The sequence below is a fragment of the Oncorhynchus mykiss genome, chromosome 21 (genome assembly GCF_013265735.2).
Source record: "Oncorhynchus mykiss isolate Arlee chromosome 21, USDA_OmykA_1.1, whole genome shotgun sequence".
In the NCBI taxonomy this organism is placed as follows: Eukaryota; Metazoa; Chordata; class Actinopteri; order Salmoniformes; family Salmonidae; genus Oncorhynchus; species Oncorhynchus mykiss.
The window spans coordinates 37,744,841-37,758,337 of record NC_048585.1 but is presented as its reverse complement, the minus strand read 5'-3'; the positions used below and the strand labels follow the sequence as shown (position 1 = coordinate 37,758,337).

At 40.6% G+C, this 13,497-nt stretch overlaps 1 protein-coding gene across 1 annotated transcript in view; it reads right to left on the bottom strand.

Moving 5' to 3' along the window:
* Positions 1 to 747: 747 nt before the first annotated feature.
* The window catches only part of hdac8 (histone deacetylase 8), a 36,473-nt gene continuing 23,723 nt past the window's right edge, over positions 748 to 13,497 (bottom strand). Inside the window, exon 11 of the mRNA XM_036957748.1 lies at positions 748 to 2,611. Within this exon, the coding sequence (XP_036813643.1) occupies positions 2,589 to 2,611 (23 nt within the window). The 3' untranslated portion in view covers positions 748 to 2,588. The remainder of the gene's footprint in view (positions 2,612 to 13,497) is intronic.

Here is a 13,497-nt window from a genome sequence, read left to right as displayed (position 1 = left end):
AGGCCCAATAAATAAAGTGGATTGAGAAACATTTTTGTTTGGCAAAGGACTGATAATTTGGCCATATTGCCAATCCAAAAATAAAGTGATATGCCATGCAACAGCTCTATACCAAATGTTCAAAATTGTCTTTAAGAAATCTGAGGAATTATCAATGTTTTAAATAGAGAAACAGTATGTCTTAAAATATTTTTTGGAATCCAGCTCCCTAGGCCCTGAAGTTGTCTTGTTCTGGTCTCCATGCAATGTCATATGGGAAGTTTGGGGGAGGAGGTGGAAGACAGAACTACCCTACTCTGTATAAATTCATCCGTTTTTACTGAGTCTTTGCGCAATAGGCTGTCACAGAGCTGTTTACAAGATAGGAGTTTCAATCAGTTTCGTCTTTCCTCCGAACCCATAAACAGACTAATGAGTTTCACATGCACTCTGAGGAAAACCACAACTCTGACCACAGAATCCATAAAGTGTGTGTGTTTGTCGGTGAGTGTGCGTACTCTGTGTGTGTGTTCTGGTTGTGGTCATAATGTTTAAATGAAATCCATAAAGATCACACAGAACTTCTGTTCCACACATGGAACCTACTTTGATTCCCCACCTCTAGGCTGCACCCAAAATGGCACTATATTCCCATAGGGCTCCAGTCAAAAGTAAAAGTAGTGCACTATAGCGAACAGTGTCATTTGGGACACAGACATACATTTGGTGAGTTTCCTATACTGGATGTGATTGAAGCTCATGTTTTAATCAGTTTGTATTTAAAAAAAAAATGTTATTTACACCATATAGAAGGCAAAGGTGAACCATAAAAAAAAGTTGTACTTTTGTGAAACCAAAAGCAAAATTATAAAAAACTGTTCTACACTCCTAATGTACTTACAGTTGAAAGTAAAACATGCGGTTTGAACAGGACTGAAATCAAATTTGCCCGATGCTTTTGCGTAAAAGATTTCATTAGACAAGAGATCAGATCATTGACATGCCACTTAAAAACACAGTCTGTACAATATATACTGAACAAAAATAAACATGTGTTGGTCCCATGTTTCATGAGCTGATATAAAAGGTCCCAGAAATGATCCATACGCACAAAAAGCTTTTCTCTCAGATTTTGTGTACAAATTTGTTTTACATCCCTGTTACTGAGCATTTCTACTTAGCCAAAATATTCCATCCACCTGACAGGTGTGGCATACCAAGAAGCTAATTAAACCGCATGATCATTACACAGGTTCACCTTGTGCTGGGGAAAATAAAAGGCCACCAAAATGTGCAGTTTTGTCACGCAACAATGCCACAGATGTCTCAAGTTGAGGGAGCATGCAATTGGCATGCTGGCTGCAGGAATGTCCACCAGAGCTGTTGTCAGAGAATTGGATGTTCATTTCTCTACCATAAGCCGACTACCGTCAATTTAGAGGATTTGGCAGTAGAGCCAACCTGCCTCACAACCGTGGACCTTGTAACCATGCCAGGACCTCCACATAAGACTTCTTCAGCGTCTGACACCAGCCAACCAGACAGCTGATGAAATTGAGGATTATTTCTGTCTGTAATAAAGCCCTTTTGTGGGGAAAAACTCATTCTGATTGGCAGGGCCTGGCTCCCAAGAAGGGTGGGCCAATGCCCTCCCATGGCTGCGCCCCTGCTCAGTCATGTGAAATCCATAGATTAGGGTCCAATTTATTTAAATTGACTGATTTCCTTATATGAACTGTATCTCAGTAAAATCTTTGAAATAGTTGCGCTTATTTTTGTTCAGTTAAGAAAAATGCCCATATAAAGCTCTCGAAAAGTACTGCACTCATGTAGTGAAGATCATCTGTAGCACTAAGATCATAAAACATCAAAGTTCTTGTCAGGATACTCTATATGGGGTGTAAGATTATCTTTGTTTTTGGGAAACTCACCCCAGGGAGGCATGAACATACAGCACCAGGGAAGCAGCTAAAGAGGTAACACGAGCCCCCGACATGTCTGCTTTACTCGTTTAGCACAAATCTTAACATAGCCCATCCTAAATGTTTCCCTCGCCTAAATATGTACACATTTAAGTCTAATATTACAACCCACCAATAGCCCAGGTTCTAAACTTAAAATTCAGAAGCAAAATATAACAAAGGTAGGAATTCTGGGCCATGCAATCTTATTCATTATGATCTAAAAGGCTAAAATCATCTTCAAATTCTGATCCTAGATCAGCATTCATACTCAGACCCTTTGGGTATACGGGCCCTGGAAGCCATTTTTAGAGCAGATATTCTCAGTCTGGTCCATGGCTAGTCGAACCAGAATCTCCTCCCCACAGTTAAAAAAAAATAACTATACAAAGACAAAACGGAAACAGCAAACCGGCAACATCAGCACCCTACCCTCCTCCTCGTCCCCTACAATAAAACATCCCCCTGGAAACATTCAAGTCATGTTTTTCCACACTTCTCTTGCCCCCCCCCCTCCTCCCTCACACTCCAACATCTCCCTCTCCTCCCCGTTGGCAAAGGATGGAGCTCCAACATACGGTCTTCATCAGCCTGGTGTGTGTGTTCATTACCCCAGGAGGCCCTGATTGGAAACATGAGACTCCGCTCTTAAACCACATTCTTCAAATTCCCTGTAAACAACAGAGGGGAGGGATGGAGGGAGGGAAAAACAGGGTTAAATTAATCATAGATACTTAGAAATAAGCACAATGAAAACACTCATGACACAAAGTCAAAACACACAGTAAAAATTCATTAATTTCTCTCACAGTGTCCATACAGAGCATGTACCCGCACACACACACCTTAGCCTCGTCATCAGTTAGCGTTAGCATGCCGCTAAGTGTGGACAGAAGTGCTGTCAGTGATAATTCAGATTTATCTGTAGATGAAAGGAGATGTAACCTCCTGTTAGCCTGGTTTAGATAAGAGGTATGTGTGTGCGGGAGGAGTAGCCTAGCGGTGACTAAGAGTTCACTTGTCTAAATGTAATGTAACCTCAGCAAAAAAAGAAACGTCCTCTCACTGTAAACTGTGTTTATTTTCAGCAAACTTAACGTGTACATAATTGTATGAACATAAGATTCAACAACAGACAAACTGAACAACTTCCAGACATGTGACTAACAAATGGAATAATGTGTCCCTGAACAAATGGGGGGGGTGTCAAAATCAAAATTAACATTCAGCATCTGGCATCTTGCATTAAGTACTGCAGTGCATCTCCTCCTCATGGACTGCAGTAGATTTGCCAGTTCCTGCTGTGAGATGTTACCCCACTCTTCCACCAAGTCGCCGGCAGGTTCCCGGACATTTCTAGGGGGGAATGGCCCTAGCCCTCACCCTCCGATCCAACAGGTCCCGGACGTGCTCAATGGGATTGAGATCTGGGCTCTTCACTGGCCATGGCAGAACACTGACATTCCTATCTTGTATGAAATTGCACACAGAACAAGCAGTATGGCTGGTGTCATTGTCATGCTGGAGGTTCATGTCAGGATGAGCCTGCAAGAAGGGTACCCTGCAAAGCACAGCGTTGAGATTGCCTGCAATAACAAGTCCGATGAAGCTGTGACACACCGCCCCAGACCATGACGGACCCTCCACCTCCAAATCGATCCCGCTCCAGAGTACAGGCCTTGGTGTAGCACTCATTCCTTTGACGATAAATGCGAATCTGACCACCACCCCTTGTGAGACAAAACCGTGACTTGTCAGTGAAGAGCACTTTTTGCCAGTCCTGTCTGGTTTGTGCCCATAGGCAACGTTGTTGCCGGTGATGTCTGGTGAGGACCTGCCTAACAACAGGCCTACAGTCCAGCCTCAGCCTATTGCGGACAGTCTGAGCACTGACGGAGGGATTGTGCGTTCCTGGTGTAACTCGGGCAGTTGTTGATGCCATCCTGTACCTTGCCCCAAATGTGTGATGTTCAGATGTACCGATCCTGTGCAGGTGTCGTTATACGTGGTCTGCCACTGCGAGGACGATCAGCTGTCCGTCCTGTCTCCCTGTAGCGCAGTCTTCGGCGTCTCACAGTAAGGACATTGCAATTTATTGCCCTGGCCACATCTGCAGTCCTCTTGCGTCCTTGCAGAATGCCTAAGGCATGTTCACGCAGATGAGCAGGGACCCTGGGTATCTTTCTTTTGGTGTTTTTCAGAGTCAGTAGAAAGGATTCTTTAGTGTCCTAACTTCTCATAACTGTGACCTTAATTGCATTAAAAGCATGGGAAACTGTGTATAAACCCTTCACACTGAAGATCTGTGAAGTTATTTGTTTTATACAAATTATCTTTGAAAGACAGGGTCCTGAAAAAGGGATGTTTCTTTTTTTGCTGAGTTTGTTCGTTCAGCGATTCATTGTCTGTCGTAACGAGGAAGAAAGAGAATGTGGATGCAACATGCAACAATTTCAAAGATTTTACTCAGTTACAGTTCATATAACAAAATAAGTCAACTGAAATAAATGAATTAGGCCCTAATCTATGGATTTTACATGACTGGGAATACAGATAGGCATTTGTTGGTCACAGATAAAAGGTAGGGGCGTAGATCAGAAAACCAGTCAGTATCTGGTGTGACCACCATTTCGTCGTTAACTGCGATATCTCCATTGCATAGAGTTGATCACGCTGTTGATTGTGGTCTGTGGAATGTTGTCCCACTCCTCTTCAATGGATGTGTGAAGTTGCTGGATACTGGCGGGAACTGGAACACGCCGTCTTACACATTGATCCAGAGCATCCCAAACATGCTCAATGGGTGACATGTCTGGTGAGTATGCAGGCCATGGAAGAACTGGGACATTTTCAGCTTCTAGGAATTGAGTACAGATCCTGTGACATGGGGCTGTGCATTAGTCATGCTGAAACATGAGGTGATGGCGGCAGATGAATGGCATTAAGTGCATTCAAATTGCCATTGACAAAATGCAATTGTTTTCATTGTCCGTAGCTTATGCCTGCCCATACCATAACCCCACCACCATGGGGCACTCTGTTCACGTCAGCAAACCGCTCACCCACACAACGCTGTACACGCTGTCTGCCATCTGCCCGGTACAGCTGAAACCGGGATTCATCCGTGAAGATCACATTTCTCCAATGTGCCAGTGGCCATCAAAGGTGAGCATTGGCCACTGACGTCAGTTACGACCCTGGTGAGGACGACAAGCACGCAGATGAGTTTCCTCTGAGACAGTTTCTGTCAGTTTGTGCAGAAATTCTTTGGTTGTGCAAACCCACAGTTTAATTAGCTGTCCGGGTAGCTGGTCTCCGACGATCCCGGATGTGGAGGTCCTGAGCTGGCGTGGTTATACAGTGCATTCGCAAAGTATTAAGACTTCTTCCACAAGTTTCCCCTCAATCTACACACAATACCCCATAATGACAAAGGGAAAACAGGAATACGTTATCTGCGTAAGTATTCAGAAACTTTGCTATGAGTATAAATTGAGCTCAGGTGCATCGTGCTTCCATTGATCATCCTTGAGATGTTTCAACAAAACTTTGAGTACACCTTGGACACGATATGGAAAGGCACACACCGGTCTATATAAAAGGTCCCACAGTTGACAGTGCATGTCAGAACAAAAACCAAGCCATGAGGTCGAAGGAATTGTCCATAGAGCTCTGAGACACGATTGTGTCGAGGCACAGATCTGGGGAAGGGTAAGAAAAACGTCTGCAGCATTGAACGTCCTCAAGAATACAGTGGCCTCCATCATTCTTAAAAGGAGGTAGTATGGAACCACCAAGACTCTTCCTAGAGCTGGCCGCCAGGCCAAACTGAGCAATTGGGGGAGAAGGGCCTTGATCATGGAGGTGACCAAGAACCCAATGATCACAGCCAGAGCTCCAGAGTTCCTCTGTGGAGATGGGAGAACCTTCGATGAAAACCTGCTCGAGAGCGCTCAGGACCTCAGACTGGGGCGAAGATTCACCTTCCAACAGTACAACGACCCTAAGCACACAGCCAAGACAATGCAGGAGTGGCTTAGGGACAAGTCTCTGAATGTCCTTGAGTGGCCCAGCCAGAGCTCGGACATCTCTGGAGAGACCTGAAAATAGCTGTGCAGCGACACTCCCCATCCAACCTCACAAAGCTTGAGAGGATCTGCAGAGAAGGGGAAAAACTCCCCAAATACAGGTGTGCCAAGTTTGTAGCATCATACCAAAGAAGACTCAAGGCTGTAATTGCTGCCAAAGGTGCTTCAACAAAGTACTGAGTAAAGGGTCTGAATACTTAGGTAAATATGATTAGTTTATTTTTAATACATTTGCAAAAATGTATAAAAAAATGTTTTGCCTTGTCATTATGTGGCATGGTGTATAGAATAAGGATTTTATCATTTAAAATAAATTTTAGATTAAGGCTGTAACGTCACAAAATGTGGAAAAAGACCAGGGGTCAGAATACCTCCTGAATGTACTGTACGTGGTCTGCAGTTGAGGCCGGTTGGACGTACTGCCAAATTCTCTAAAACAACATTGGAGGCAGCTTATGGTAGAGAAATTAACATTCAATTCTGGCAACAGCTCTGGTGGACATTCCTGCAGTCAGCATGCCAATTGCATGCACCCTAAGAACTTCAGACATCTGTGGCATTGTGTTGTGTGACAAAACTGCACAGTTTAGAGTGGCCTTTTATTGTTCCCAGCACAAGGTGCACCTGTGTAATGATCATGGTGTTTAATCAACTTCTAAATATGCCACACCTGTTAGGTGGGCGGATTATCTTGACAAATGCTCAATAACAGGTATGTAAAAAATGTGTGAACAAAATTAGAGAAATACGCTTTTTGGGTGTATGGAAACTATCTGGGATATTTAATTTTAGCTCATTAAAACATGGGACCAACACTTTACATGTTGCGTTTATAAAAATAAAAAAAATCAGTATATGTGGAGACTGTGGGCATCCAGTACCAGGGTTGAAAAAAACTACATTCCAGATGCAACAAATGATTTGTGTTGTCTGTCTACACTGCATTCTCTCTCTGTGATGTGTGTGCGCGTGTACACTGCAGCAGTTCCCCAGACGGACAGTTATTCAAAATGCAAAACGCATAAGTGATGTACTTCCTCAGCAAGAGCAGATATGCAAATGAGGAAACAGAATAGGTAAATACACAAAGGTAACACTTCACTTGCATAACATGGTGATAGAGAGCTTATTTCCAACCAATGAATAACCAGCCACACACTTTACAACCTTTGTCCTGGGTCTCCATCTGTAGCTTTCAATATCATGTTTCAGAGCGATGCATGTCTGAATATGGTTAGGTAAACACTGTGAATGCATAGCGATGGTGAATATGTGTTGAATAGAAGGGGCTGGTCAAACACGTCAGTGTCTATACAGACAATGCTGCTTTGATTTCCTATTATTAACAGGCTGTTTCACGTTTAACCAACAAAAGCTGTGAGAATGACAATCATACACTCATACAGTGCCTTCAGAAAGTATTCATACCCCTCTTCTTAATCTACATTTTGTTGTGTTAGAGCCTGAATTCAAAATGGATTAAATAGATTCTCACCCATCTACACAATATCCCAAAGTGAAAACATGGTTTAGAAATGTTAGCACATTTATTGAAAACTAAATACAGAAATCGAATTTACATAAATATTCACATCCCTGAGTCAATACACGTTAGTCACCTTAGGAAGCGATCACAGCTGTGAGTCCCCTCCATAAGCACTATGCACACTAGGATTGTACTAAATTTGCACATTATTATTAAAATTATTTAAAAACGGACAAGTTGGTTATTGATCATTGCTAGACAGCAATTTAAGTCTTGCCAAAGATTTAAGCCGATTTAAGTGAAAACTAGTCCACTAGTTAACTCCAGTATATATTTATATTTGGCCTTGTGTTTTTAGGTTATTGTCCTGCTGAAAGGTGAATTTGTCCCCCAGTGTCTCTTGGAAAGCAGACAAATCAGGTTTTCCTCTAGGATTTTTCTTGTGTTTGCTCTATTCTGTTTCTTTTCATCCTTAAAAACTCCCTAGTCCTTGCCGATGACAAGCATACCCATAACATGATGCAGCCACCACCATGCTTGAAAATATGAAAAGTGATGTGTTGTATTTGCCCCAAACATAGTGTTTTGTAATCTGGACATAAAGTCAATTTCTTTGCCACATTTTTCAGTTTTACTTCAGTGCCTTATTGCAAAACAGGATGTATGTTTTAGAATATTTTTTATTCTGTACAGGATTCCTTTTATTTTTTCTGTCATTTAGGTTAGTATTGGAGTAACTAATGTTGTTGATCTATCCTCAGTTGTCCTATCATAGCCATTAAACTCTGTTTCAAAGTCACCATTGGCCTCATGGTGAAATCCTTGTGGTTTCTTTCCTCTCCAGCAATTTAGTTCAGAAGGACGCCTGCGTCTTTGTACTTACTGGGTGAATTGATACACCCTCCAAAGTGTAATTTGTAACTTCACCATGCTCCAAGGGATATTCAAATGTAGGCTTTATTTTATTTTTACCGGTCTACCAATATGTGCCGTTCTTTGTGAGGCACTTGAAAACTTCCCGGGTTTTGTGGTGAATCTGTGCTTGAAATTCACTGCTCGGCTGAGGGACCATACTGATAATTGTGTGTGTGGTGTAGTTATTCAAAAATCATGTTAATCACTATTATTACACAGAGTCCATGTAAGCAAATCTTTACTCGTGGATGTATTTAGGCTTGGGATAACAAAGGGGTTGAATACTTACTGACAAAAGACAAAGCTTTTCATTTTTTATTAATAAGTAAATAAAAATCTAAAAACATAATTCCACTTTGACATTATAGGGTATTGTGTGTAGGTCAGTGACACAAAATCTCAATTTAATCAATGTTAAATGCAGGATGTACCAATACGTGGAAAAAGTTCAGGGGTGTGCATACTTTCTGAAGGCACCGTATAGATTGTTTTTTGACAAACAACCGTTTTATAGAGGCATGGTTTGGTTTCCTATTTGTTTGCATTGTAGTGTGTGTGTGTGTGTGTGGTAAACCCATCATTATAGCACACACACACTTGCACTACCCAAGCATCCATTCCAATCAGCGCCTGGCAAAAAGCAACCATGTTTTCTATCCCTCTCTATTTTTAAACAGAGCTCAGAGTCTCGTAAATGTCCCCCAGATGTTGTTTGGAAATTCCGGTAAAGTGACGAGCAGTGAGCAGAGGTATTTACTACTTGTGTGTTAATCAATCGCAGCTCGTATTCGACAACTCTCTGGGAGCGAAGTGTTTGTCATGTTATCTCACACACGTTTATCATCTCCTGCAACATTAATGAGAAAGCTGTCGGAGCTCTCACAACATTAAAATATACACTACCGTTCAAAAGTTTGGGGTCACTTAGAAATGTTCTTGTTTTTGTCCATTAAAATAACATCAAATTGATCACAAATATAGTGTAGACATTGTTAATATTGTAAATGACTATGGTAGCTGGAAACAGCAGATTTTTTAAATGGAATATCTACATAGGCATACAGAGGCCCATTATCAGCAACCATCACTCCTGTGCTCCAATGGCACGTTGTGTTAGCTAATCCAAGTTTAACATTTTAAAAAGGCTAACTGATCATTAGAAAACCCTTTTGCAATTATGTTAGCACAGCTGAAAACTGCTGTGCTTATTAAAGAAGTAATAAAACTGGCCTTCTTTAGACTAGTTGAGTATCTGGAGCATCAGAATTTGTGGGTTCCATTACAGGCTCAAAATGGCCCGAAACAAAGAACTTTCTTCTGAAACTCGTCAGTCTATTCATGTTCTGAGAAATGAAGGCTATTCCATAAGAGAAATTGCCAAGAAACTGAAGATCTCGTTCAACGCTGTTTACTACTCCCTTCACAGAACAGCGCAAGCTGGATCTAACCAAAATAGAAAGAGTGGGAGGCCCCGGTGCACAACTGAGCAAGAGGACAAGTACATTTATAGTGTCTAGTTTGAGAAACAGACGCCTCACAAGTCCTCAACTTGCAGCTTCATTAAATAGTACCTTTTAGCCACTGTTTATGCATGTGTACAAACACCTGCACGACATCAGCCTCAGGCAAACCGGCATTAGTTGTAAAAACACTGCCCCTCAGTGTAATTCAAATGTACGTTTTATTATTATTTTCTTACTTTTATCTTTGACCATCTTTCTATCTCCCACACAGCAACTCCACTCCCACTTGTCTCCAGTTCCACATACCAACCCTCAGCCCATTCCATCTATCTCTGCTGGCCACCCACTTCGGGTTTCTACGCAACACATATTTTTCAACTATGCCGTGATGTTTAACGTACAATTTAAATCTATCTAATCCACAGATTGCGAGTTGAAGATAAATATTTTTACTAAGAGTATTAGTAATTGACTGACATCTCTCCAGATGTCCTAACAGTACTATTTCTTAGGTCAATTTTAGATCAATGCTATGCATTTTCAGCCATTCCTGAACCGGAGACCAGAAACAGGCTACCCGAGGGCAATACCAAAATAAATGGGTCTATTGATTCTGTATCCTCAAAATCTGCAGAGCTTCGATGACTTTATGTCCCAAATATTAAACATTTTGTTGGAGGCAAGAATTCTATATAGTAATTTTAGCTGAAAAGCACAAAGTCTTGAATCTTGCATAGTTTTATATAATCAACTCATACCATGGAATTGGTACATCAAAAATCTCTTCTCAACTATTTTGCAATCTGTATGGCACAGTTGTCAACATCCTGGTCCTCAAATGAAACTGGTATACTTCCCTATTTATGCTATTTTTATTCCTCCGCCAATTTTGATCTTTTGTATTGGGCAGACAGACCAGTTCCCTACCTCCTCCCGCTGCCACCTGCCTCCTCCATTTTTGGGGTAATACTGTAATCAATTGGTTGTACTCTTGGATTGAGCAGACCTTCCCGTACAATTCTGATAACTCCATGAAGGACATAACTACCATTCCAATTTACAATATAATTTACAAACAAAATACCCTTTTCAAACATCTTTCCCATAAATACAGGTATTTTATCAACCAACACATTTGAGTTCAGCCATAATATTAAAAGTATCATTTTCAATTAATCGAAAATGAGACATGGCAATCTGCACAAAGGCAAATTTCCCAAAAAATGTTTAAACCTTTAACTAGGCAAGTCAGTTTAGAACAAATTATTATTTTCAATGACGGCCTAGGAACAGTGGGTTAACTGCCTGTTCAGGGGCAGAACGACAGATTTGTACCGTGTCAGCTCGGGGGTTTGAACTTGCAACCTTCTACTTGAGAACCAATTAGGGTTCAAATAAAAGTTTTGAATGAGTGAGGCTTTTAAAAGAGAGGTTAAGTGCTTTTATATTTAATAATCTCAACCCACCAAATTCATATTCATTATATAGATAGACAAAATAAAACGTGCCTGGTTTAGCGTCCCAGATAAAGCTAAATATTTTTTGCTCATATGATTTGAAAAACGAATCATCAGGAGTAGGCAGCGCCATAAGCAAGTGAGTAAACTGATAGGACTAAGGAGTTAGATCAGGGCAATTGTTCCATAAATAGACAGAAATTTACTGCTCCATGGTTGCAGGATCTTGTCTATTTTTACAAGTTTTCAATTAAAATTCATTGTGGAGAGCTTATTTATCTCTTTTGTGATATGAACGCTGAGTATGTCTACTTCACCATCAGCCCATTTTATAGGTAAACTGCAGGGTAATGTAAAAGTTGCATTTTTTTAAAGATCCAATACGCAATATTGTACACTTATCATAATTTGGTTTTAGTCCAGAGAGCACAGAAAAGTTATCTAGATCTTTAACGAGACATTGCAGGGATCTAGCTTGCGGACTTAATATAAAACTTCAGTCATCGGCATACCTTTGTTTTTAAGCCTTGGATTTCTAATCTTCTAAATGTTATTGGATCTGATTTTAATAGCTAGCATTTCGATGGGCATTACGAATAGATATGGTGACAGTGGACACCCTTTTTTAACTCCTCTTGACAATTCAAAACTCAGAAGTAGCCGTTTACTATTTTACACCAGGGGTTGCTATACATTATTTTTACCCATTTCATAAGAGAATTACTGAAATTGAAAAAAATCCATGAATTTATAAATAAAATCCAGTCTTTATGAAATGCCTTTTCAAAATCCGCTATAAATACCATTCCAGGCTTCTTATACGTTTCATGATGTTCTATTATTTCTAGTAGTTGTCGTACATAATCTCCAGTGTATTGTCCATGTAAAAAACCTGACTGATCAGGATGAACAACAGGTGACCAGCTCTAGGACGAGTCTTGGTGGTTCCAAACTTCTTCCATTTAAGAATGATGGAGTCCACTGTGTTCTTGGGGACCTTCAATGCTGCATAAAGTTATTGGTACTGTTCCCTAGATCTGTGCCTCGACACAATCATGTCTCGGAGCTCTACGGACAATTCCTTTGATCTCATGGCTTGGTTTCTTCCTCTGACATACATTGTCAACTGTGGAATCTTACATAGACAGGTGTGTGCTTTTCTAAATCAGGTCCAATCAAGTGTATTTACCACAGGTGGACTCCAAATGAAATTGCAGAAATATCTCAAGGATGATCAATGGAAACAGAATGCAGCCGAGCTCAATTTCGAGTCTCATAGCAAAGGGTTTGAATACGTATATAATTAAGGTATCCGTTTTTACTTTGAATTAATATGCAAACATTTCTAAAAACCTGTTTTCGCTTTGTCATTATGGGTTATTGTGTGTAGATTGAAGAGTGAATTTTTTAAATCCATTTTTAGAATAAGGCTGTAAGTAACAAAATTTGGAAAAAGTCAAAGGTGTCTGAATACTTTCCAAATGCACTGTATGTCTGCTGCAGAGGGATGAGAGCCATGAGAACCTGAGTTTTGATCAGTTATAAATTAAAATGCTGAAAACAAAATTGGCTCCTGTTTAAAAAGATGGAGAACAAGCTATGAAGGAAAAACAAGTTCTGGTGCAGGTTCAGTCAACTAGCGACAAAATAATATTGTGATATTGTCAAAAATATAGTCAAAAAATAACATACTACTATGTATCTGTATCGATTATTTCCACCATCACTACTGCCTGCCAGTCTCCCCAATGTAGGCTACATGTCTGCATCCCAAATACACCCTATCCTTTATATAGTGCACTCCTTTTGACCAGAGCTAAGGGCAATAGTCAAAAGTGGTGCACTACATAGGGAAAAGGGTGGATTGGTTTATCCGTGCCTTGGGAAATACACTACATGAACAAAAGTATGTAGACACCCGCTTGTCGAACATGTCATTACAAAATCATTTGTACAAATATTTTTATTTTACCTTTATTTAACTAGGCAAGTAAGTTAAGAACAAAATCTTACTTACAATGACGGCCTAGGAACACTGGGTTAACTGCCTTGTTCAGGGGCAGAATGACAGATTTGTACCTTGTAAGCTCGGGGATTCGATCCAGCAACCTTTCAGTTACTGGTCCAACGCTCTAACATCTAGTGGAA